A 27,293-nucleotide genomic window follows, 5' to 3' on the forward strand; every position below is an offset into this window, starting at 1 on the left:
AAGAAACCATGGGAAGAGAGGGAATGAAGAGAAAGTAGCTAGGCAGGTGTCCTACAAATCTTAATTTTCTTTCTTTTAAACTATTTATCCATAGAAGTTTGCCAATTTGGCACACAGTCTGAGCTCACTTACACATGATCAGCTTTCATTTAGTTACTCCTAGTTTATTGTGCCAGTGTATCTAAGAGTAGTATCAGGCTTTTGGAATGAATATAACAATGTAATTACTCTGTCAACCTGAGTAAACTAAGTACTGATCTGTGAGCTAATGAATCGCTTCGGGGTAGAGGATTCCTAGGGGACTATATGAACAGCGCTGGCAGTGTTTTTATACTTCAGATGTATGGAACTAATGACTGTCAGAAGTTGCAAATGTGTACAACACTGAGATTACTGGCTTTCTGTTTACTGGAGAAAAGAGTTCAGTGTGAGACTTTGGCCTCATTACTGAGCTGAGTATAGAGACAACTAATTAGAGCCATGGGCTTCCACGTCAGTTAGTCTAATGCCTGGCTGTTTATTCAGCATTGTGGATGACACTCGTGCGTGTACTGCAATGCCCTTGCAAAATTTTGTAGGATTGAATGATTTCCATGTTGGAAAATTCTCTCAGTATTAATGGTTAGACTGTATAATGTATTCTTGGCTCCTAAAAATAAAAAGAATGGTTAACCTCTCATCTTGATAAATCTGAATTAACACACATTTCATATCATAGTGTCAGACATAAGTCCTTTGCTCTACAGACACAGTGTTCAGTTTTGGATCTCAGCTGTGTGACAAACTGTTCACAGCTCTAAGCTGTCACCAATTCTTCTTTTGTTGTTGTTGTCTTATGCCTGCAAATAACAGTATACAATATTCGTGTTTTTCAGACGGTTTCAGATTTCGTTACAAAACTTCTACACAAGTTCAGTGAAGATGAAATGATTTCAGTGTTGAGCTGCGTTATCTCAAATAATACCTCAGTGTTGACAGCTGATGTTGATGCCTCTAATGAGGGCTAGCAATGATATTTGGTGTTTTTTCTATGGTGAAGATGTGCAACCAAAGCTTCCCTTGTATTCTTTTCTTGTCTACTCATTTATTCCAAATACAAGTAGGAATGCAGTATTCAGTATGTGATTGCCCACAGCCATGTTTTGATTGAGTACACTGCCTGGTCACCATCAGGCATAGGTATTTTCCATGCACCTCTCTATATTTCTGTGTGTTATTCATTTCCTTTAGCAAAACTGTTGTCCATGAAGGACAATATCTATCTAAATTATTAAATTATTTGTCTCCCTACAAATCTGTTCATAAGGTACATTTGCATGAATGAAAGTGAAATGTTGGTATGTGAATGACTGAATTATCTGAGACAGGTGGTGCTGTACATTCATAAGTCAGTCCCAGAAGATCTGAACATTTCGGATTCCATCAGTGCTGCCTCTCCACAGAGTTGTTTTAGCCATGCTGCTTGCATTAGTGATAGCACTGCCTGAGCCTGCACCTGGCATAAGACAAGTCCAGCTCTTAAGTTAGCATTCATTCTCTCTTTTCAATGCAGCAAATGGAGATAACACAATTTGGGAATCCAGAGAGCATATAGGAGATCTTTAGGCAGAGAAAAATAACCATAGTGAATGTATGAAAATCTTATGTTAAATGTGTTGGTATCATGTAGATTGACTACACTGTGATTATTTTTCTCCCGAACATTGCCTTGGAAGGCAATTTTTAATATGCCATTTCATAGTTTCTAACATAGCAACAGAACTTTGAAGTACAATTTGTAATGTTCAATACTCCTCCCTCCTCCTCTTAACCAGGAAAAATACCTTGCCTTCTATAATAATCAATACCAGTCTCAAACTGAGACAATGATTTTCAAAAAATGGAATCAACTTCCTAGAGAAACCCTCACAACAAGAGCCAGATGCCAACCAGTGGGAATGCCAGAGGAAAGATTTATTTCGTGTCTTCAATGACCAAAATGATGTCCTGCAAAAAGAAAGGTGAAGCTAGCAACAGTATTTTTTGTCTTTGAATTGATTTTTCCTGATTTTTTTTCCTCTCTTTCCCTCTCCTCAGAGCTCCAGAACAGCTCGCTCAGAGGAAGACCGAGACTCGCTGTGGGATGCCTGGGGTTCATGGAGTGAATGTTCACGTACTTGTGGAGGAGGGGCTTCATATTCACTGAGACGCTGCCTGAGCAGCAAGTAAGTGGGTAAATGCTTTTTGCTGTGCTGATGGGAGAATTTGAAGTTCTGGTATGTGTCAGATCATAAGTAATTAGTATAGGTCTCAAGCAATGATGAAATTTCTACGTTGGTGTTAGAAAATTATGGATCGTGTTTTATGACTCAGGCAAGTGGCCAATGTGTTTGATAAGGCAACAAACATATAAAGTGGGAACCTATGGAGATACAGAAGTTGCCTGCACAGCTTGTTTACCATGATGAAGGCTGCCAGCTACTGAAAAGTGAAACCTCCCTAGACTTTCACCTTTTGAGCAATAAGCCTTTTCACATATTTGTACCAGACTAAAACTAATTCACTAGGTTTAGAGGCCCATAATCTCAGCTACACTGAGACTATAAAAAAGAAATGATAATTCTTCTCAGGGTATCTTAGGAGTTAAATTCCAGATAGGAAGAGTTGCTGGTATGGAAGCCTTCCTAATAGGCAGGGGTAGAATTGATTAGTGCAAAGTTGAAATCAACCAGAGACAGGCATCCAGGAACTTCTTCCTCCACAGTTACCTGCTTCCAATAGAACATGGACAAGTCACTTGACAATTGCACTCAAAAATATATGCAAGACAAAAAATTTCCAGCAAATATTGTTTCTTACTTTAGGATAAAACACCTGCAGTAAGTAGTGATAAATATTAGCAGGTATCTGATAAATAATACAAAGGAAAACTCCAGACTCAAACTTGTGGCTTTCTGCCATCTCTGATACCTCATATATCGTAGTATAAAAAATATAATACAATTTTCTATCCTGCATGCATTTCTCTTGTAATTTTCTTTCATGTGCTTATAAAACTGATTTTAATAAAATAGTGACAATACATTCAAAATTAGTTCTTACATCTGATGTTTTAAAACATAATGCTTTTTAGTGAGGACAAGAAACAGCACAAAGCATATAATCATAAGGTCAGAATAGAATATTGTGTATTTTAACTCTATCTGTGGACAATTTGGTTTCCTGGTTCAAAGAATTATTGGGCTGATAGTATGTAACTGTCTACTAGAAGGGGAAAAGATAGGCAAAATCGTCTACTGCAACTAGTGGAAAAACACTACTTTTCTACATCATTCCCACGGTGGGGGAGGGGAGGCAGGGAGGGAGTATGGGAGAAGAATACTTTGGTTTTTAAACTTGGGGCCAAATTCGCATCTCTTATATGCTCCATGGCAAATAGGTGTTCTTTAAAGACCTTGAATTTGGGAATTGCAAAGGTGGGAGCTTGTTTGCAGTCACTGTATCCTTTTCAGTCTTAGGAAACTAAGATCTTGTGCATGCTCCTTTAATGCGGGCATGAAGCCAGACATTGCAGAAGATCTGGGACATCTTTAATACAAAGGCTTGCTACACCTCTGCCTTCTTTACAGAAGAAGAGTATTGGAGGCCTATGGTAGTAGTAGCATAAGTGTTCTGCAGCGTGTGGGCATACAAACAACTCCTCCATCTGATTCTTGTATTGTTCAGGTCTCTGAAACTACCTCAGTCAATAAGCTCACAAATAAGAGTTCTTGCTTTTCATACAATACCTAACTACTGTCCATTCAGTGTATAAGCAATACTTCCTGCTTTAAGAAAACAAATGCAAATTTTGGTCCATTCAGGTAGTTTTTCCTTTTTCCTGCATGAAGTTGCAAATGAAATAGTGATTTTAACTAATTATTTTTTTTGTGTGTGTGCTATACAGGCAGTTCATGTTGCTAAGGAAAAGGCAGAGAGGGAGCAGGAGAAAGAAAGTCATCCAAACTTTGAAGGTTTGAAAATAGGCCTGTGTACATGAGTATTTCAAATCTGGCAAGGCTAGAAAAAATTCAACCTCTTTAAAACAATTTCTTGATTGATACAATTTATCTCATGTGTTTACTGTGTATAATTACACAGCAGAATAAAGGAAGACACTACATGCTTCTAGCAAATGAAAAAATGACCACATATTTAGATGTTTTGGAACAAATTAGTAGTTCTAAGTAGTTCTCCTGGGATGGATTTTTGTAATGCCTTATGCCTTTTAGTTCTATATGAGATGGCTTTCAGAGCATCAAATGAAAATTAAAAGCCTAGTGTATTGTCTTTGAAGAAATGCAAAGACTAATTGTCCATTCCTAAACACCATTAGTGTACTCAGCTAACTCAAGAAAAACAGTTTTATTTCCAGCTTTTGTTTGCCAAAGTTATCTTAGTGCTTGTGTTGTTTGTTTTGGGAACATGTTTTGTGTTATGCTTGTGCAGCTGTGACGAAAGAATGGAAAGTGTTAGGAAGAAATTCTATTTTCTACCATTTTAGATAGTAAACATTTGAGGGTAGAGGCTGTTTAAAAAAATCACGTAACTACAGCAACTGGTCCTGATTATGCTAAGGACATTTAGTATGGTAGTGTTATAAATAAATGTACCAGCAGCATTAGGAGACAAGCTATAAGCCCAAGTCAACTACATATCCTGGTATCCTGCACCAAAGTGAGGAGCACTGGCTGACTCGAGTGGCAGAAGCAGATGCAGGAAGAGGACATTCTAATAACAAGTAGGTGAAGACTGGGCTAAAACTCAAAGCATGATATTTTTAATGCTATTTGTTGGAAATAACTCTCTATGTAACTCACTTTGACAAACTCCTTTTGAATTTACAGTTGTTTGCCTCAATGCACTTGTAGAAGTGAAGCTCCCAGACTAATTGTATTTTGGGTAAAAGAAGTATTGTTTGTCATTTCAGAATGTTTTGCCCTTCAGTTTCAGCATCCTTTTATTGATACAAAGCTCAGGAAAAAAATACTCCTCATCTGTTTACTCTCCATCATGAAGTGTCCTGAAGCACTGCTGACCAAAACCTGTAAAGAGGAGAAACACTTCAGTTTCTCGAGGGACAAACTAACAACTGTTGTGCTTCTACAGAGAACATAATTTTCTTAGCTATTAGGTATTTGGCTACAGGGCACTGGAAATGTATTGGCAGAGCATGTGGAGAGATGCTGGAATATGGTTGTTGCTTTTCTCCTCAGATTTTTATGGTGTCCATGGTTCAGAAGAGCTGCAGTGAAAATACCAGTGTGTCAGAGAATCACAGAATGCTTTGGATTCTGTGTGTCAGTAAAGGTATTCAATAACTGTTACTCAAGCAAACACGGGATTAAGAAAAAAGGTTAATGTTCTTTAGATATCTGAAATTCATGTGAATTTCATAGAATCATAGGATGGTTTGGGTTGGAAGGGACTTTAAAGATCATCTAATTACACACACCCCTGACATGGGCAGGGATGCCACCCACTAGATCAGGTTGCACAACCTGGCCTTGAACACCTCCAGGGATGGGGCATGCTTCACCACCCTCTGAGTGAAGAATATCTTCAAAAAATCCAAACTAAATCTCCCCTCTTTCAGTTTAACAACATATCCCCTTGTCCTATCATTATCTGCCCAAGTCAAAAAGTTGTTCTGTCTTTTTTTTTTTTTTTGGTAAATTCTTCTAAGTATTGAAAGGCTACAATGAGGTCTTCCTGGAGCCTTCTCTTCTTCAGGCTGGAGCATACTCAGTTGGAAGGGACTCACAAGGATCATCGAGTCAAACTCCAGTCTCCACCCAGGACCACCCAAAAATCAGACCATGTGTCTGAGAGTGTTGTCCAAACACTTCTTGAACTCCAATAGTCTTGGTGCTGAGTCCACTGCCCTGGGGAGCCTGTCCCAGTGCCCGACCACCCTCTGGGTGCAGAACCTTTCCCTAACCCCCAGCCTGACCCTCCCCTGTCCAAGCTCCATGCCGTTCCCTCGGGTCCTGTCGCTGTCCCCAGAGAGCAGAGCTCAGCGCCTGCCCCTCTGTTCCCCTCGTGAGGGAGCTGCAGGCTGCCATGAGGCATCCCCTCAGCCTGCTCTGCTCTGGGCTGAACAAACCCAGCTGGACAGTTCCTTCCCTCAAACACGAAGCAGTGCTGTGCTTGATTTTTCTCCCCAGAGCATCTATTTTGGAATGTATTTTGTATCACCCTATCCCCAGCTCTTTCAGCCTTTCTTTGTAAGAGAGGTGATCCAGCCCTCTAATTGTTTTCATAGCCCTCCTCTGGACCCCCCTATCTTTCTTGGTTTGTGAGACCCAGGCCTGGGTGCAGCACTACAGGAGTTTCACAAGTGCAGAGCAGAGGGGCATAATACCCTCCCTCGACCTGCTGTCCACCCCTCTGTTGGTGCAGCCCAGGACACAGTTGGCCTTCTGTGTTGTAAGTGCGCACTGCTGGCTCATGTTGGGCTTTTCATCCACCAAAACCCCCAAGTCCCTCTTTGCAGAGCTGTTCTCAGTGAGTTCTCCCAGTCTGTACTCTAGGATTGTCCTGATCCAGGTGCAGCACCTTTCACTTGGACTTGCTGGACTTCATTAGGTTCATGTGGACCAATTCTCAAGCTTGTCCAGGTCCCTTTGGGATGGCATCGCTTCCTTCTCTTGTATCGGCTACACCACTAAGCTTGGTGTCATCTGTAAACTTGCTGAGGGTGCATTCGATCCTACTGTCTATGTCACTGATAAAGACATTAAACAGCACCAGTCCCAAGACAGACCCCTGAGGGACACCACTCATCACCAGCCTGTGTCTGAACATAGAGCCATTGACCACAGCTCTCTGGGTGCAGCCTTTGAGCCAATTCCTTACCCACTAAATGGTTCACCCTCTAATTCCATCTCTCTCCAATTTAGAGATAAGGATGTCATGTGGGATCATGTCAAAGGCCTTATAGAACTCCATATAGATGATATTGGTCAGTCTTTCCTCGTTGACTGATGTAGTCACTCTGTCATAGAAGGTTAACAGCTTCGTCAGGCACAAGTTGCCCTTGGTGAAACCATTCTGGTTGTCTTGGATCACATCCTTGTCTTGCTTATGCCTTGACATTGCTTCCAGGAGGATCTTTCCCATAATCTTGCCAGGCACAGAGGTGAGGCTAAATTTATTTCATTTGCTTGTTTTGGAGGGTTTTCAGATCTTAAGAAAATTATGAATTACACTACATTCACATATCCTGATGCTAAAAATATTCTGTGTTCTGGAATTGTACTGTTCATATTAACAAGTATTTTTGTAGTATTTAAATTGTTTTACTGTTTCTAGCCTAGCAGGAATACAACTGTGATTTTTTTGATTGTATTGCAAATTCATCATCACTTTCTGTTAAGGTGGTAGAGATGGCAGAGAAGTGGGATGTCCAAGAACACTGGGAATAATTTCAGTAGATAATATGTGAAAAATCTGTGGAACAAGATATGAATAGTGTGTGAAACAGACAAAAAGTTGTTTTAATCTAATTATAAATCCTACCTGTTATTGCTGCTGCAGTTTCAGGCTAAAGCATGAAGTAGAGAACAGTTTGTGTGAGTATATATGCAACAGAGTGCTAAGCTGAACATGAAGTTCCATGGATGCTGAACATGAAGTTCCATGGATACTGAATCTGAGCTTAATGGTGAACATCTGAGATCATCAGGTGGAAAACCTCCACTCCATTCAGCAGTTTACACTAGATCTCCTCTTTGTAACAATGATTATGTCAGATACTGACCCATATGTCAGTAGCCAAAGAATGTCAACATCTTCTTGACAAATTTCCCTCAGCAATAAAAGGGAATGCATGAGAGGATTTATAAGGAATCTGTCTTTGCATAGATTCTTCATACTGGTTATGCTACTTGTTGGAATATACTTTTTATTTCCCTTTCAAATATCTTCTTTCCTTCCTTCAGCTGATGGCATGCAAAAGCAAACCACCAGTATGGATTAGCCTTTCCACTAGCTCTGTTTGATAAGTAAGCTAAGTAGTAAGTATAGTGATTCACTACTTTGATTGTTCAGCCCACTGCTATTGCATATTGCAGAGAAGTGAGAAAAGTACATTCATATAATTGACTCTTAGTTTTATTGTAGTTTGACTCAGTCAATCAATAGTATAACATATGAAAATGTATTTTTGGAGATTAGGTTCAATAAACTGGCTAAATCAGCTAAAATTAGGTTGATTTTATGCTGTGTAATATTTTTCATGTGCCATAGTACATGAAGTTCAAAATATAATAGACTATTTCATGAAGGACTATTACTTTCCCACTATGATCACATAGGTTGTCCATTGAAGAATCAAGAATCAAAGGGTTTGCTGTCTGTCTAAATGTGGCAGAATAGGTGAGTGTTCATTCATGTTAGCTTAAAGTTAAATAATGGAGGGAAAAAAAAACATTACAGCAACAGTGACTAGCTGTTAAAAGGGATACATCAAATACTACATATGTGAAAAATCTAGTTTACAGTTTCAGCTGTATATAATGTTGATAGCAAAGCTTTGTCTGCTGTTCTTTTGCTGCTTCACAATTGGATTTGGAGTTTTGTCAAGGCGTCTCACTGTGACTCATAGTTTCAAGCTCCAATCACAAACTCAGCTGTCTTAGAGGTTTAGATTCTCAGATAAAGAGAATTTAAAGTATTTCAAATATAACATTAATGAAAGGTCCCTTAAAATTCTGAGTGAAAATTACAATGGAAAAGCTACTTTAGATCTTGGGTTGCTTCTTTATAAGATAGTTGGAGTAATTTATGTTACCTTCTATTATGAGATGAAAAAAATGCTGCCTTGTCAAATCCTGGCACTGATAAATAAGGCAAATTATTACATTTTATAAAATGTTCCTGTGTGTGTCAGAATGATCATTTAAAAAGCTCTTTATTTTCTAATTCTAAGAATAAGCTCTCTGCTATCTTGTGGTCTGTAGAATACATACCAGAAATTTAATGCATACATGTAAATGCTAAAGTAATTGCTAAATACATTCACAAATCTAAATAATGTTCTGATGGATCATACGATGTCACTCAATGTCAGAATTCTTAAATCAGTTGAGGTATGAGATTATTTGGGAGAATGGTTTTCATTATTCCGTTTGAATCTGTAAATGTATACTAATACAGTGTAAATTACTTTCAGGGTACTTTTAGGGTACCTCAATAGCTGTCTCGTTTCCTGCTTCAGTTGCTATCTGGAACTGCTTTACTCTATCATGGGTGTTCTCCCTGCTATATTAGGTGATCTAAAATTTTTGTAAGAAATTTAGATTATATTTAGTTTGTGGACACTGCTGGTTAAAATTGTACCATATACCAGCATTTTAAAAGATATTTTATTTTATATACTTTAGGATTAGTCAAATTTGTATTTATGAGACTCCTTCCTGCTTTGATTTAATGAAGCATTTCCAATTTTCAAGAGAGATTACAGTTCCAGCAGTACCTGTCAGTAGAAACACTGAGCTGTAATCTTAAATTTGAGTTAATACTGTCGAAAGCTGCAAGTATCATAGAATTTAGATCAGTGCTGTGGACCGTGGAGTGATTACTGGTGCTCTCTGGAGAGACAGTTACATTGTGTTGGCTGTCCTAATTTCCAGCTGCTGTGCTACAATAAAAAAAAAAAAGAAAGAATAAAAGAATTTAAAAAAAGAGTATCAAATGTTTTCATACAGGTCCTTTTCCCATGCAATTACTAGACTTGCTATAAGGATGCTACATGCTGGTGTTTTATGTGAGGAAGTGATCTGTGCTGTAATGAACAACAGCCAGCATTGTACCTACAGCTGAGAGTGATGGATATGATCTCTATAAAATCTGTCTCTCTATTGAGATGTAGCCTACCTTGCAAAAATGTCTGTGAACCCTTTACTTGTATGATATACAGTTCATAAACTCAGGTTCACTGGAGAAGTTCCTGTATATTCATAATTCTTTCAATAAATCTGTTCTGAGATTTAAATGAAAAATAATTAAATCAGCCAGGTCTTTGCATGATGTTGAGTTTTTATAAGCCTTGCTACCTATAAAAAAAAAAGTAAGTTGTGAAACTGTAAAGCCACAAGCTGTACATGAGAATTTAACTGGAGCTGGACTAACACATGTGGTTCAGACTTCCTCAAAGCATGGGGACCATGGATTCATATTCAGCACATTTGTTTTGTAAAGACCAGCTGCAGAGCTTGGATCTAGATCTGAGCTCAGGCATGTTCGGATTTGGGATTTAAGTACTTGGGGTCCTGCGACAGGTTCTAGATGCTATCTTTGTGATAGAACAAGCCAGGTGAGATATAATGTTGTATTTTCTTTCCACTTGGCCTGTGGAGAGACCCCTTACCAGTGTTCTGCTGAAAGGCAATTATTTAATTCTTGCTTTTTTTTTTTTTTTTTTTTTTTTTCAGCCTTTCTCGGCTAGTGAGTAACTGGAAAATACTTGCAACTGTAAGAACTTCCTGTATATATGTGATTTGTCATATGTGCAAATCTAAAGTTATTTTAAAAACTCTTAAGGAAAAAAAACTGCAGTAACAGAGAATAACTGTATAAAAATCAACAATAACAACAGTCTGAAGTTCTCTGACAAATTATCCTCTGTCTTTCCTTTTGTTTTCTTCAAAATTGATTTTTTTAATTTATTTTAATTGGATTGGACAGTTTCTGTTTTGCTGAGAGTTTAAGGAGTGCTATTGCCAGCTGTTACTCAGAAAGTAACATTTAGTGGCTCTGAATAATGCAAAGACTAATCTGACAGTAAAAATTGCAATAGACTTTTTTCTATTTAGCAATTTGTATTGCAAAGTGCAAGGTCTGCCTAACTTTGGAGTAAATATGATGCCAACCTTAAACTCCAGGAGTAGCAGAAGCTATCTGGAATAAGAACTTTGTGTGAGTGGAAGCACTGTTGGAACTGCAGCTGCTTGGTTTTTGTATAACGTTCTCAAATCTTCTGGAACTTAAAATGAAATTGTGACTTGAGACTAGTCTTGCCTTTGAAAGGAAAGACTTACATGTATATCTACAAGACCAATAGATAAATTAAGTTTCTCTGGCTCACTGCTATTTCAGCTAGACTGCAAGAGATAGACAAAGTAACCTAAAACTAGCTAGCTCAGTTACTGATATTTGGCTATTTCTTGCACTGTAGCCTACACCGTAAGCAAGATTTTAGAAGTCTAATGGCTTTCTGCAGGCAACATTTCACCACTTCATTTGAACAAGCACTGCATAGCCAGAAGCAAGCAGTTCTTTTCTACTAACACCATGAAAGGAATCTGGTATTTGAGATACAAGGGTTCACATGTTCTTCAAATTCCTAAACAATCAATCAGGTTTTGGTTTAGGTAAGTATCAAGTAAAGCCACTGTTTTTCTGTTTTGTTTTTGTTTTTGTTTTTTTCTCCAAGAGACAGCTGACAGAGATTATGGGTCAGGATTAAAGGGAGGGTAGGGACAGGTGATATTATATTGGGGGTCTGCTACAGGCCACCTGATCAAGAAGACCAGTTAAATGAGGCCCTCCACAGACAGAGAAGCAGCCTCATGTTTACAGGCCCTGGTCCTCATAAGAGACTTCAGCCACCCTGATATCTGTTCAGGGACAGCACAGCTGGGCACAGGTAATCCAGGAGGTTCCTGGGATACACTGATGACGAATTCCTTCTCCAAGTGCTAGAAGAGACAAAAAGGAGAAGTGTTGTGCTGGATCTCATTCTCACCAACAAGGAGGGGCTGGTGGGGAATGCAAAACTAAAGGGCAGCCTTGGCCACAGTGACCATTAAATGATGCAGTTTAGGATCGTGAGGGCAGTGAAGATCATGAGGGCAGCACAGCAAGCTCACTACCCTGGACTTTGAGGGAGTTGATTGCACTCTTTAGGCACTACTTGGTAGAGTACCATGGGACAAAGCCCTGGAGGGAAAAAGAGCCCAAGAAAGCTGGTTAATAAAAAGGATTGCTATCTCCAACCTCAGAAGCAATGCATTCTGACAAAGAGGAAGTCATGCAAAAACACCAGGAGGTTTGTATGGATGAACAAGGAGCTCCTGCACAAACTCAAACAGAAGAAGGAGACCTACATAGAGTGGGAGCAAGGACAGGTAGCCTGAGAGGGATGCAGAGACATTGTCTGAGCAGCCAGGGATCGGAATAGGAAAGTCAAAGTCCTGTTAGAATTAAATTTGTCCAGAAACATCAAGGGCAAAAAGAAAGGTTTCTATAGGTACATCAGTGATAAAAGGAAGACTATGGAAAATATGGACCCTCTCTGGAAGGGTCCATATTTTGGACCATATTTTCGTATTTTGGAAGATGCATCCAAGGATCCTGAGGGAAATAGCAAATGTAGTTGCTAAGCCACTGTCCATCATATAGGAGAAGATGGGGCAGTCCAGTGAAGCTCCTACTGACTAGAAGAGGGGGAACATAAACCCTATTTTTGAAAAAAGAAAGACCCTGGGAACTACATGCCAGTCAGTCTCACCTCTGTGACCAACAAGATCATGGAGACAGATGCTCCTGGAAGCTCTGCTAAGGCGCATGGAAAATAAAGAAGTGATTGGTGACAGCCAACATGGCTTCACTAAGGAAAGATAGGACACCAGATTTGTCAGGCACTGACAGGGTTACAGCATTGGTGGATAAGAGAAAAACAACTGACATCTATGTGGACTTGTGCAAAGCATTTGACAGTGTCTCTCCTGTGATATTTTTTGTCTCTAATTTGGAGAGAAATGGAGTTGTTGCATGGACCACTTAGTGAGTAAGAAATGGGCTGGATGGTCACACTCAAAGAGTTGTGGTCAACATCTCAGTGTCCTGGTGGAGATCAGTGATGAGTGGTGTTCCACAGGGGTAAGTATTGAGTTTGGCGCTCTTAACATCTTTGTCGGTGACATGGACAGGGGGATTGGGTGCATCCTCAGAAATTTTGCGTATGACACCAAGATGTGTGGTACAGTCAACATGCTGAACGGAAGAGATGCCATCCAGAGGGACATGGACAGGCTTGAGAGGTGGGCCTGTGTGAACCTCAAGAAGTTCAACAAGGTCAAGTGTAAGGTCCTGCACCTCGATTTGGAGCAATCCCAACCACAAATACAGGCTCTGTGGACAATGGATTGAGAGCAGCCTGAGGAGAATGAGCTGGGGGTGTTGGTTGACAAAAAACTCAAAATGAGCCAGCAATGTGCATGTATACAGTCCAGAAAATCAGCCATATTCTCAGCTGCATTAAAAGAAGCATGGCCAGAAGGTCAAGGGAGGTGATTCTCCCCATCTACTCTGGTGAGACCCTACCTGGAGTTCTACATTCAGCTCTGTGGCCCCCAGCACAAGGAGGACATGAACCTATTACAATGAGTCCAGAGGAGAGTTATGAAGACGATCAAAGGGCTGGAGAACCTCTCTCTCCTATGAAGACAGGTTGAGGCAGTTGGGGTTGTTCAGCCTGGAGAAGAGAAGGTTCCACGGAGACCTTATAGAGTCCCTCCAGTACCTAAGGAGAGCCTAAAAGAAAGCTGGGGAGGGACACTTTGTCAGGGAGTGGAGTCATAGGACAAGGGGTAATGGCTTTAAACTAGAAATGGGGAGATTTAGATTAGCTATTAGAAAGGAATTATTTATGATGAGGGTGGCGAGGCACAAGTTGTCCAGAGAAGCTGCAGATGCCCCATCCCTCCCTGGAAGTGTTCAAGGCCAGGCTGGATGGGGCCTTGAGCAACCTGGTCTGGTGGGAAGTGTCCCTGGCAATGGCAGGGGTGTTGAAATGAGATCGTCTTTATGGTCCCTTCCAACCCAAACCATTCTATGCTTTTGCTAAAAACATCACTTTGATATACGGTATAGTTGTATTGCACATGTGTATAGCCATATTCTATTCTGTTGATTCCAGTAAATTTACTCTAGATTTACAGAAAAGTCTGAGTGTAAAGCCTGGTATGCTGGTGTTTTGTTAGTCCCATACCCACCTCTCACATGCATGAGAGTCAGTGTTTGTTTAATGCTAATTATGATACATTATTTACCTCAAAATACACAGTTCCCTAATTAAAATATTGTGGAAAACATTTATGCAGAAAGTAGGCCTTTAGCAGCCACAGATTAAAGCTCATGTTTTGATTTGACTAGCCAGCTTCCTGCCCGTAGTGGCTTAAATTGGCACTTAGCATCCAAGCATTTTGTTGATTTTTTTTTTTTTTTTTCTTTATCTCCTGCAGAAGATAAGATCTGTGAAAAATTTTGACAGGGAAAGCTGGGTTGTCTGTTCAGGCCCACTTTTCTTGTCCCAAGGTTAACTATTCCTGTAACAATTCTGGTATTTCACTATTTGAAGATGGTGCAAGAGTGTCTTAGTCACTGAAATAGAAAGAATTAAAGATTTCTGGGGCCCCAAACACAAGAAGGATGTTGATCTGTTAGAGCAGGTCCAGAGAAGGGCAACTAAGATGATCAGAGGGCTGAAACACTTCTCTAAAGAAAGGCTGAGAGAGCTGGGGATATTCAACCTGGAGAAGAAAAGGCTCCAGGGTGACTTTATTGCAGCTCTTCAGTACTTAAAGAGGTCTTATAAAAAGGATGGAGAACTATTTTTTGCTCAGACAGACAGTGATAGGTCAAGGCAGAATCTCTTATAAACTGAAAGGTGAGATTTAGATTAGATGTTATGAGGGAATTCTTCACTCTGAGTGTGGTGATGCACTGGAACAGGTTCCCCTGAGAAGCTATGGAGGACCCATCCCTGGAGGTGTTCAAGGCCAGGCTCGATGATTTGGATGTCAACCTGATCTAGTGGGTGGCATCCCTGCCCAGGGCAAGGAGGTTGGAAGTAAATTATCTTTAAGGCTCCTTCCAACCCAAGACATTTCATGATTTTACAGTTAAAAAGTCAAGCATCATGTCAAAACACACCAGCACATCTGCACAACCCATTGTCAGATGAGGGACATGTTACCAAAAGAATAAGGAAAAAAAATTTATATTGTTTATAATTTTGTTCTTAAATGAATGATTTGAACATGCATTCGGGCAGATCTTACCAGATAAAATGAAAAAGTGAACTCATACATTCAGCATGGTCCTGATGTATCTTTCTTTTTCCTAACAATTTGGTACATAAGGCATTTCATCAAGTTTTCATTATGAGAAAAGGAATAAACTGAGAGAATGAAAAAAGAGATTCTGTTCCTCAGAAAAAGACAAATACATAAATTGTAATGAGAATGGGTGGGGGTCATAATACTGCACAACATTTGGAAAAGAGTTAGGAGTAACAGAGTGAGGAAAGAGGGATGCAAGATGGTGTTACTGTGTGTGAACTGTTATCTTGTGCATGCTTGTCACTAGGGTAAGTGGAGGGCTGACTCAGCCCCTCTTAAAATCCCATGAGAGGAGAAAGGCACACAGCATGCTTTTCTCACAGGTGCAGTGCCAGAACCAAAACGTAACCCAGAAGAGTGGTGATCAAGGGGTGTGAAAATAAAGGAGAGTGAAGATTGTCCAGCATTACATCAACTTTCAAACCCCTGTGGTGAACAGTTGCATCAAAATTCAGATCCACAAAAATAACCTACCTCTGGCTCCTAGTTGCTTGCTTGTGTGAAGGCTTGTTTCTTAAGAAAAGCACTTCAAACTTTGATGACCACTGAGAGTGGCAGGAGTTGATGAGGTCCGCCTCTGCAAATCTCTTTCATCGCCTTTGGTAATTACAGATAAAGGCAACTTTGGCATGGGGTTGCTGTTCTTACTGGCATGGATTATTGAAAATCTTCTAGCTCTAGCTGAGCACAAACACACATCTACTTTAAACCTTTGAGGGGGGGGGACTTGAACTAAGTCCCTCTACAAACTGGAGCCTGGAGAAATAAATACCACGGTTTGGGGTTGTTTACATTAAACTGAGTGAATATTTTAACATATTAAAAGTTGTTAACCTCTTTCATAAACTTTACTGTAAACAAGTGACTAGGTTTGAAGAATGAAACATGATTCCCAATAGCTTGCTTTTCTTGCGTATTCACATGATAATAATTGCCTGTCAAGCTAAACCCCCATCCACCTTTTTCCTCAGCATAATCTTCCACAGTGTATGCCTGATGACAGAGAAGACTGCAGAAGTACCCCTTATTGCTCACACTCTATGTGCCCTCTAGGACTAATTTGCCATCTGTTGTGACTTCTGGCTTTTCTGGGTGGCTCTTGCTGATGATAGTTCTTCTATTTAACCCACAAAGGTCAGAGGATGTGTGATAACTGTGTCTTATAAAGTGGTCTCAGTAATCTGCTGAGGTCCTTCCTTGGAGGTGAAATGCTGCACACTAAGACATAGGATCCATACCATTAATTCAAACCCTGCCTAGAGGAAAATACCTGCCCTGGCCTAGTGTTGTGCAAGGAGCTGTGTATTTGTCTCCAGAAGAATTAAATTCTCAAGAAGGTTTCAGCTTCCCCATTTTAAGCATAGGTTCAGAAGCAGAATTTAAATTATTATTTATTTTTTTTAGTCATCTATTTTCAACAAATCATATAATTTTGAATCCAAAAAGGAGGACTTCAGTTTAAGAGAGTCTGGAATACTGTTTTGAAGCCAAGTACATCTGAAACACAAAGTACTCTACAAACCTACTATGAAATTGTATCAGCTTAGTATGAAAGAATCTTTTGGTTGATAGGTGATAACTGGGAAAGTAATGAGTTTAAACAACAAAAATCAAAAGTTTGATCCTGGCAAGGAGACAAAGGGAGTTTTGCAAGAGTGGTTCCTAGTGTTCATAAATCATCAATCCAGCACTAGCTGCATCCAGAATTGAACTTTTGTTCTGAACAACCCTGGTCAATAGCCAAAGGAGGGAAATTGGAAGAAAAATCTGAGTTGTTATGTGGCATATGTTTAAATAAATGTACCTATTCTTTTCCATAGTGCAAAGAATAAATGTGTTTGGTTTGTGTTTTATTATTATTATTATATTTTTAATTTTGAAACAGACGAGATGAAGAAAGTGTGAAAAAAAGAAATTGTGAGGCAGCTGACAGAAAGGAAGCTTAAATTTCTATGGTAGATCAATATTTCTGAGGCTAATAAATTATGGTAATTGAAATTTCAATAGCAGCAGATCTACGTACAGCAAAGATATATTTGGTGGTTTTATGGCATTTATAAGAGAGAGATGGGGCATGTATCAAGTCTGCTGGATAAGCTATTCAGTGTGGTAAGCAAGGACTGCACTAAGACTGCCTGCATGCTATATAATATACTTTCTCCTTTGCTCTCTGTAGGTGTAAATCAAGACTAGTAAATGTCTAGTGTAAATAGAGGTCTAGCCTACGCAACAGCGTATCATCAAGCTATCTATGTTGCTCAGGACTGAAAGGCATACTGATGGGAGTTGCTCTTTTTTTAAAAAAAAAAATCCTGGTATGCTTTACTAGTTCATAGCCTATTATTGAATATGATGTCTACTATTGTATTGCTAAAACTGTTATACCTAGTGCTGGATGCCCTGTGCACACTTTTGACTTCTATGCATGCATGCAATGCTAAAATTATATGTGAATTAATTATATAACATTGCAAAAACATTAAAGTTGTGGTATCTCTACTATGCTTTCAATTCATATGTTAAATGTTACAGTGGAGATTATATTATCTTTCTTCTTACACTTCTTACATTTTTCTTCTGAAAAAGAGATTGACTTAATTTTCTTGTTTTCTTGTTTATGTTCTTGTATCTTCTCTTGCAATCACACCATTTTGGTATGTTCACAAAACTGTTTTTTGTCCTGATTTTGTGCTCAGGAAGGTGTAAATAACTACTGGAGGAATTTCACAATTAAGTCTCACCTGCTTTTCATGTGTTTAGGAGGAAGAATGGTTTCAATAACCTAAAGGAAGACTATTGAGTTTATTCTAGAGTTAACTCAGTATGGAAAAAGTTTTTCAGTCTTAAAAAGAAGAAGGAAAAAAAGAACCCACACAAATGCATGCAGATGCTGTCCTTTCTCTTGGATAGCTCAAAATGGTTTGGATTTAAAACTTCAGTCTTGGCAGGCATTGAGTCCTCAAGGAATGTGTGCTTGTTAAATCCTGACCAAAAAAAAAAAAAAAAAAAAAAAAAAAAAAGTTGTGAAATTAAGAAATTAAAAATGTTAGGAATTCTATTCTGTTGAAGGATAATCTTTAAAGCCTCCGTGGAGTATTCTGTCTGAACGAATGAAACATACAAAACCAAAGGTCAAATATTCAGAGCACATACTGCTGAGGGCTGAAAAGATACCTGGATGCTGACCTTTCCTTCAGGAGCCCTGTTACCATCCAAGCTGGTATGGGTCTGTGTGCATAGGGAGGGGAGGAGAGCCATGGAGAGCACACGTGGGGGCACTGGCACTCCTCGACCTCTGCCAGGCCCAGCTGCTCTTTGGTTGCCACTCCACAGGAGGGCATGGAGGATTGGGGGTGGAATTTTACGCTCACCTCCCCCCTCTGAACCGAGCTGGAAGAAGCCCTACGGACACAGGGCTGCCAGCCAGCTGCTGCAGGCCACTGCTGGAGGGTTTCCACCTGCCAGTGCACAGGCTGCTCCCCAGCAGGCCCAGTCTGGCTGCCCCAGCTGTGTCCCAGCCCAGGGCCCGGCTGAGGCAGGCACAGAGATGATGTTATGAATGTGCTTTGGATGCTGCCTGCCAGCTACGCTCTGTCCACTGGCTTCCAGCCTCGTTTATAAACTGATATCACCTTCTAGAAAATCATTTTTTAAGTAGGAACCTGAAAAGTTGTAAAATTCATTCCTCAACATCCACTTAGGTACATAGAGGCCTTTATCTTGGGGAGGAGTTGGTGGGTGGCTTGGTGGTTTGAGATTCTCATTGGAAAAATGCTGGTGCAGTAAACATTGTGTTCTTGCTTGTTGTATTCAGCCATTAATATTTTTGGGTTTGTTTTTAATTTTTGGACGCAGGACCTGTGAAGGGCGAAACATCCGATACAGGACGTGCAGCAACGTGGTAAGTGAAGTATAGCTTTGATATAACACAAATCATCACATATGACAGTCATGCCTATATAAGATAAAATAATTTGCTTGTGTGATAATGGGAACACTATAGCTGTTTCAACTGCCTTCATATCACAGGACCTCTGGCAAATCATTACTGATTTCTTGAGAGAATGGAGCGATGATGGCATTGCATGACATTAAAACTGGATGGCGTTTCAGTCACAACCTTTCTACGTAATCTGTCAATGAAATTTCAGAGCTGCTCTTTATAACCTCACAGCAGATTCAAAGACTGCTCATGTTAGTTTGGTAGCTCTGGTTCACATTGGTCCATCTGTCAGGCTGGAGGATTAAATGTTAAGGATTGAAGACAAGTTAGTAAGAGATATGTGTTGCTATTCACTTGTGCTCTCCCCTCTCCCAGCACTGTAATTTTGTTGTATGTCTTAGAAAAAGCAGTTTTAGATAGCCTGCACTAGTGCTGCAGACTTTCCAAATGCTTTTGCTGTTTGTTTTTTGTTTGTTTGTTTGTTTTCCTACAGTGAATGTAGATTTCACTGGAATAAAATAAGAAACTTCAACTTCTATACTCACCAAAGTGAAAGTGTGTTTTCACTGATGAAAATGGAAATAAAGACTTTCATATGGAAAGTCTTATTGGGTGCCAAGAATTGTGAAAGCTCTCAAATTACATGGAGCAATGTCAGTTTTACCAGTAAATGGAAAATGAAATCAAACATGCTCTGGGCCAAGCTTTCTCATGCCTGATAGGGACATATTCAGAAGCCTTTCAATAGGTGCTTTGTCTGAAAAAAAAGTTAAAAAGTTTAAGTTTAAAAAAATATACATATATATGTTCCCTCATATTTGGCTGATATTCTCTTCAGTAGACCACAATGAAAAAAATCGCTTGCCTCAGACTGAGTTACAGTCTCCCATGCAGTGAATTTCTCACACTTCTGCCTCTGAAATCAGTTCTGGTTGTATGCTTTGGGTCACTGAAATCACCCATCAATCTAGACATCTGCTTCACTAACAACAACTGGAACAGTCAATAAATAGGTCTGCTGACTGATTAACAGTCTGATTTCCAGCTGTGAGGCACTTAGGCTACACTGTGACCTTGGAAGGAATGGGAAGGTTAATTTGTGTCACTCAAGCTGCATGGTTGCATGCTATAGCCCTCTGTAATATGATAAAGAAAGGGAGGAGGATGGGGGGGGGGAGGAGGAGGGGGGGAAGGAGTAGCGAGATAATGTTGAAGGCTAATTGGGCTAAAATTAGACCCATCAGCTTTGTTTCGGTTTATGCATTGCTGTGTATTGTGACAGTCTGCTTCCCCTCCTGCCGAGCAGTCTCATGCAGTGAAAGGTACCAGCATACCACTCTGCTGCCATTAGTTGTTCCTGGATCATCCTGATAAGACCCTGGCATTTTTCCTCTGTTGCCACCCTTGTTCTGTAACCACTGAGCTTAACTTTGCAAGACAAAGAACTTTTTTTTTTTTTTTTTTTTTTTTAATGTTATTTTTAGCTTAGGTTTTAATGTTATTTTTAGCTTTAGGTTCTGTTTTGCAACTGTGGATCTGGACAGTTTTCCTCCAAAATAAATCCTTGCACAGTTTTGTCAGGCAATTCCTTAACATACCTTGTATTTGACGATACAGGCTCCAGACTTCTCAACATAGCACTGAGGCATCCAGCTTCAGAACTCACTCAATTTTTAACACCAAGTAATCCAAACTGAAGCCCTGAAAGCGCTTTACTATGTTGAAGTCAGTGAGAGTTTTGCCATTGAGTGATGAAGACCCAGGATTACGTGTGAAATTTTAACCCCTTTTATTGGAGGGGGTAAAGAATGCATTGTGCTGCCATGATCTCTTTTCCTTAACACAAAGTTCAAATAAGCTTTCATTTGTTTCTTATTAGTAAACTTGCAAAACTAGCAATAAATTAAACAATCCTAAAGCTACTGACTACATCAAACTTTGACCAGGCCTTTCAAATATGGCTTTGTGTAAAAAGGAAGGTATTTGGCTATATTTGCTTTGCAGATATCTGATCTCAGTGGAAAACATTTTCTATTTATTTTTAAAGTACACTAAGTCTTTGATTCAGATGTTATGGCATTCCATTCACCATCTTTATTAATCTAAGATAGTGTGCACCACTATTCCTATTATCTGTCATTGTAATCGCACTGCCATCATGATTATCAACAGAATACGGGGTAGGATCCTGCCACAGCAGGGGTGTTTCTGGGGCTGGGTGCCACTTTGAAATACCTTGTGCAGCACCAGTAGAAACCGAAACCATTACTGAATGGTGTACTCTTTCACTGTAAAACAAACAATCATAAACTTTCTTTTTAATGGCATTTTTGTCTCCAAAATCACAGGATACACACACACACAATTAGGTTGTGGAAATATTTAATTAACCCCATGGCTCATCACAGAATTCTGCTCTGAAAAATGCACACTGTAGTGTGCATATTTTTGTTTACTCAGAATTTTCCTTTTAAGATTTCATCCACAAAGACACTGAAAATCAGGAGGAGGGAACTGCCAGACTCCGTGTCTTGGATGACAGCCTGTTGTGTTCAAGGAAAATGAGAGTAAACTCCTAGCCCTCCAAATGAAGCTCGCTATCATGCATTGTGGAAAAATTCCTTTTTGATTTCTGTGGAAATCAGAGAGTACTGAAATACAAACTTTCATTGCCATTAGCTGGTGTATAGCTTGAGCACTGTAGTTGTTGTTCATAAGAGAATTGGTCTTTTTATTTTCTGCAAAACATCTTTCTGTGAATTGATATGCTTTTGTTTATATGACTGTCCTCTCACAGGAAAGGATGGGTAGTCACATATACTAAAGGCAAAATATTTCAGAGATGAAACTGGAGAATGGGAAGAATATGTCTTGGAAACTGGCAATGAACACATTTTTGTAGGTACTATCATTAGCAAGATTTTGCTACAGCTGGTTTTAATTCATCATGAAATTAAATATCATTAAAAGAATAGAATGAGATAGAGAAAAGAAAGGCAAGGGGAGAGAGTGGCACATCTATTTCTTCATTGGCCTGGGGATGCTGAACCTTTTTGAATAACACTGACTGTAAGAGAGACTGATACTGCTGTTTATAAAGCTTCTGAGCAGTCCTTACAAGAATTAATCCAATCCAATATGTTCACCACTTGCATTGCCTGGTGGTGATCAGAAAGTAGAAGGGTTATGGATATGAAGCCACATGTGTAAATAGTCAAAGAAAGAATGAGGGAATCTGAAGATGATTTAGGGTTGAATTGCATCAGTCTTTTTTCTTCTTGCTATTCATATTGACTCCAAGTATGTTTCCAGCCATTTTAGAATGTAATCATGGGGGGAGGGAAGTAGTCATTTGTTTTTCTTCAGAAAATTACTCCAAATGCAATGAAAGCACGCTTTTGTATCCGTCTGGGTTGCTGTATTAAATCTTATGCAAAATAAACAAAAATATTTCCAAACTGTGAGTAGGATTTTTTGACTAGGTTTTTCTCCAAGCTAGCATGCTCCCTGTTCCTTCTTCTAGGCATGTTCTCAGTTGCCAAGTTCTCTCCAACTTCTGTACCAGGCTATCATGCTACCTCATTTGCCCTTTCTCACTCCTACTGCCACTGCACTATTTTGTTTTGTTTTGTTTTGTTTTGTTTTTTAGCTCCTTTTACATGAAAAATCTTTCTGAAGAAGGTTTGCTGAACTGTATAACATCTTCCTCCCCTTTCTCTGCAATTATCATGCAATTATCAGCCCATTTTTCTGTTTTTTTTTTTTTTTTTTTTTTCAATTTCCCTGATATTTTTCCTCTTATTTCACTGCTGCCTATATAAAATCAGGAGACACTTGAGGTGCATGAGACTGACACTTGATTCCTGTAGGAATCTGCTTTTCTTATTTACTTATACCTGCCAACAGGATGATAAAAACTACAAATAAAGCTGCTTTTGAGATTTTGCTGTTTGACATGAAAATAGACAGTGCTGCAAGTTGCACAAGAGTACTATCTGTTTCTACACAGAAAGTGCTTCTGTTAAGAGGTTCCATTAAGTCTAAGATAGAATCTGTGGATGGTAGATCCCATTAATCAGATCATCAAAACTTGCAAACAACACCTTCACAACACCTTCAACTCTTTTTTTTTTTTTTTTTTTTTTTTTTTTTCACTTACATACTTCACTCGTATAAAATACCAACTCTGGTGGCATCCCCCATTTTCTGGCTTGCATTCAGACAAACTACTTCCATACCTGTTTCTTATTATCTCATGCTGCTTTTTGTACACACCAGTACCTATATTGTCCATATCACTTTTTGCAGAAGAAACTACATTCTTGCCACATACCAAAGCCTAACCTGTTGGAAACCATTACGCCTAAACTTCCAAATAAGTGCATAGTTGCTTCTAGAAGCATTGACTTGTGAGTATGAAAAGCACTATTACAAGGCAGATTTTTTTCAGATATACACAAATGGTTAGCAGAATTTAATTTCTCTACCCTCTAATGGGTATATATATTATATGAAGTAATCTTCAGTGTAAAAAACTTTTCTTTCTTATTCCGGGGGGGTGGGGGGGAAGGTGGGTGGGCGGGAAGAGGGAAGCAACTAGAAGAACTACAAATATCTCCTTATTAACACCAGATTTGCCTAATGACAGTTTGCTTTTTCAGTAGAAATTCTTTCAAACTCATGTCATTTATTGTGACGACAATCTGTTCTTCAAAATGTTGGATTTTAATGGCCGCTATCCTATTTTTGAGTGGGTGCTCTTTTAAACCTCTCTGTTATTGTGTGTTGTCTAGCAAGTATTTCTCTGTATTGCAAAAAAAGGAAGTTAGTGATGTCAGCTTTGACTTCTCAGTATATCTTCTTAGCAAATAGACCCATGAGTCCATGACTTCTAAAAAACAGAAAAACAACAATAACAACAACAACAAAATCACTGCTATCAAGAACATCAAGAGTCTTTGTAAGCCAGGATCACTTCCATCACAGTGGCATTTCAAGATTTTGTTACCTGTAGATAATTCACACATTTAAATTTGCTATTTCTGATGATAATAAATTTTAAACACTTTCATTTAGTGTTTAAAAGGTGTGAACAAACAAACAAAAAAATAGAATTATATGAAAAATGCATATTGAATTATTAGATAAAAATTGAAACATATTTGAAATTATATACATACATTATTAAGAATTGATTTTATAATAATTTCTAATGACAAATACTCTTGGAGGTTTGGATAGATTCTACGCTGACTGTTTCATCTCCAGTACATGTTTATTTAATACAGAGTAGAAGTATCTGCTGATATTCCCTCATTTACTTTGTTCATATTATTTCTCACACGTTGTCCTGTCAGATGTTGCCTTGTCTTGGGATTGTCAGAGAAAGCTGTAGTGTGAGCCACACTTGATCTAAGCAGTTAGGGATGTGCCTAAATTATTTAAAGTTCACAGGAGCAGATTAATGAAAAACTTGGTTATAAGAAACTTAATCCAAGCAGGGCACTCAACAAGTCTTCAAAGTTGAGTGGAGTTGCTGTTAAATCCATAGATCTCTTAAATCTTTGCACTTGCATCTGAAGTTCTCATTCAATCTTGTGCAAACCCCTACTGGAAGACTTCAGGATTTCTTACTCAGTAAAGAAATTGGTGTCGCTGAAACACAGTGCATATTTCATGGAACTGGTTCAATAAGCTGTTCTGTCAGATGCTGCACAGAATGTGCACAGTTATTAGTCATTTTTTGCACAGAGGAAAAGCTCCAGGTATAGTAAATCATTCTTGGCCTCTGCAAATATACAAGCACACATACTGTAAACTGTTTGAAGGTTCCTTAACTGCTTCCACCTATCACAGCTTAGATATGATCTTCCACATTTCACTCACTAAGTAAACTTTTAAAAGCCTGACCCACTTTTGTCCCATGAAATCTAATCATACCTATCACCATCAAGGGACATCTGGGTTTCATCTTATCTTTTCCACTGGTTTGTTGATTAATAGAAATTTTATTGAATGGCATTCAAACATGGCAAAATTCCATGGACTTTATGAATTACAATAGGGTCAAATAGGAGGTCAACTTGAAAAAAATTTTTTTTGTATGTGAGGAAACAAATGCATGTGAGGAAAGCCACAGTAATATGTCCAGGATTAAGTGTCTAAGAGGTGAAGATGAAACTCTTGTGTTTGTTTTAAAATAGGTTTCATACTTCAAACAGATTTCTGATCGTCTTCAAGATGATAATGTATTTTGCTTGTGGTAGAAGAAATCTTGCCTTGATAGGATGAAGAAAGATTATAGGCATAAGCACAGGCTAAGTGTTTCATAAATATCCCATGAGCCTTCACACACTAAAGGTCATCAGACAGCCAATTACAACTCAGAGTTGGAAAATTGTTTCCTCTTCACTCGAGGTGCGAGGTCGCACCTCGAGTACTGTGTTCAGTTATGGACCCGTCGCTACAAGAAGGACATCAAGGTGCTTGAGCGAGTCCAGAGAAGGGCAATGAAGCTGGTGAGGGGTCTGGAGAACAAGTCCTACAAGGAGCAGCTGAGGGAGCTGGGTTTGTTCAGCCTGAAGAAAAGGAGGCTCAGGGGTGACCTTATCACTCTCTATAGATACCTTAAAGGAGGCTGTAGTGAGGTGGGGGTTGGTCTATTCTCCCATGTGCCTGGTGACAGAATGAGGGGGAAAGGGCTAAAGTTGCACCAGGGGTGTTTTAGGTTGGATATTAGGAAGAATTTCTTTACCGAGAGTGTTGTTAGGCATTGGAATGGGCTGCTCAGGGAAGTGGTGGAGTCACCATCCATGGAGGTCTTTAAAAGACATTTAGATGTTGAACTTAGAGATATGGTTTAGTGGAGGACTTGTTAGTGTTAGGTCAGAGGTTGGACTCGATGATCTTGAAGTCTCTTCCAACCTAGACAATTTTGTGATTCTGTGATAATGGATAGGATGCTTGAAGAAAACGGGCTTATACAAGACTCAAGTTTATAAGATCTTGCTGATTCTACAAGGAGTGCAATTGCAGCAGTTCCTCATGTCCACAGGTGCCCACAGATATATTCAAAATGAAAGCAAAAACTGTAAGATTTGAATATAGCACCAAATTAGAGTAGCCTGAAGCATAACTGTTAGTGCTTTTGTGGCCAGACAACAGTGCTGGCACATGTTCCAAGCCAAGCATAGGCCATGAAGATATATTCAGTGAAATACCTTGCAGAAAAACATAACCCATACAAAGATCAGGATACGTCAGGCTCATTGCCAGTCTAACTTGGCCTGCAACTTCTGGATGGTTCAACAGGTAGGCACACCTTTGTTTGTCTCTGTTGTACAGGTAGAAAAACTACATACTGTTAGATATCTTCCAGGATCAGACTCTTGGCAGAGGAAAATACAACTTCACTCAAGCTAATGAAGCAGTGCTAGCTGGCGGCTGTAAAGGATCCCTTTCCACCAACCCCCAGACACATGCTGAAAGATGTCTGAATTTTAAAAATGGAGAAGACTTTATGGAAAAGACTTTGTCAAATCAGACTCTATAGTTTCTCCTCACCAGGAGCCAACACTGAACAAATTGGGCACTCAAACAGGCAAAAGCTATTATCTAAAGATGCGAGAAGTGTTTAGAAGAAAATAGCAACTTACAGTTTGAACCAATATGAAATAAAACGTTGGCTTTGCCTTATCTGTTATTTCAGCAACTAGAATACTCATTTGTAAGCTGTGAGCTTCTGTCTGTCTACCATTATATGACTGAACAAAGCTCCCCTTGATCATCACTGACATGTAATACAAACAATAAATAGTGAGTTTTAAAAGCCAATGAAAACACAGACAACAAATTAATAAAAAGTACCAATCTCAGTACATTTTCTGCTTTTTCAGTCTAAGTGACCTGTGTCTAATGATGGTAATACTTTTGGGTTGCAACTTTTCTTAACTTGACCATTTTGTTATAAAGAACATTGCAGAGGCTATGCAGGTGTTATGGGTGTAGGTGCAAGTACGTGTGCTTTCCTAACTGGAAGGAAAGTTCCCTTTGAGAGAAAGGGATCTTCAAGGTCTTTAGGCAGACCTAGGATTCAACATTTAGGATTTCGGTAGGAGAAAAGTGGTGGGTCAGGCTGTGGCCTTTTTTCATATCTGTGTGCCAGGATAAGTATGGATGTCTGCCTTTGTGACTGCTTGAATGAA

The 27,293-nt window shown here is 39.2% G+C and overlaps 1 protein-coding gene across 1 annotated transcript in view; it reads left to right on the plus strand.

Annotated features, from left to right (window-relative positions):
• ADAMTSL1 (ADAMTS like 1) overlaps positions 1 to 27,293 on the plus strand; it is a gene marked incomplete at both ends in the record, with an annotated part of 347,299 nt that overhangs the window by 169,464 nt on the left and 150,542 nt on the right. Inside the window, 2 exons of the mRNA XM_084305155.1 lie at positions 2,077 to 2,204; positions 19,002 to 19,047. Coding sequence (XP_084161281.1) covers positions 2,077 to 2,204; positions 19,002 to 19,047 — 174 coding nt within the window. The remainder of the gene's footprint in view (positions 1 to 2,076; positions 2,205 to 19,001; positions 19,048 to 27,293) is intronic.

Source organism: Netta rufina (assembly GCF_964035555.1).
Source record: "Netta rufina genome assembly, chromosome: Z".
NCBI classification, from domain to species: Eukaryota; Metazoa; Chordata; class Aves; order Anseriformes; family Anatidae; genus Netta; species Netta rufina.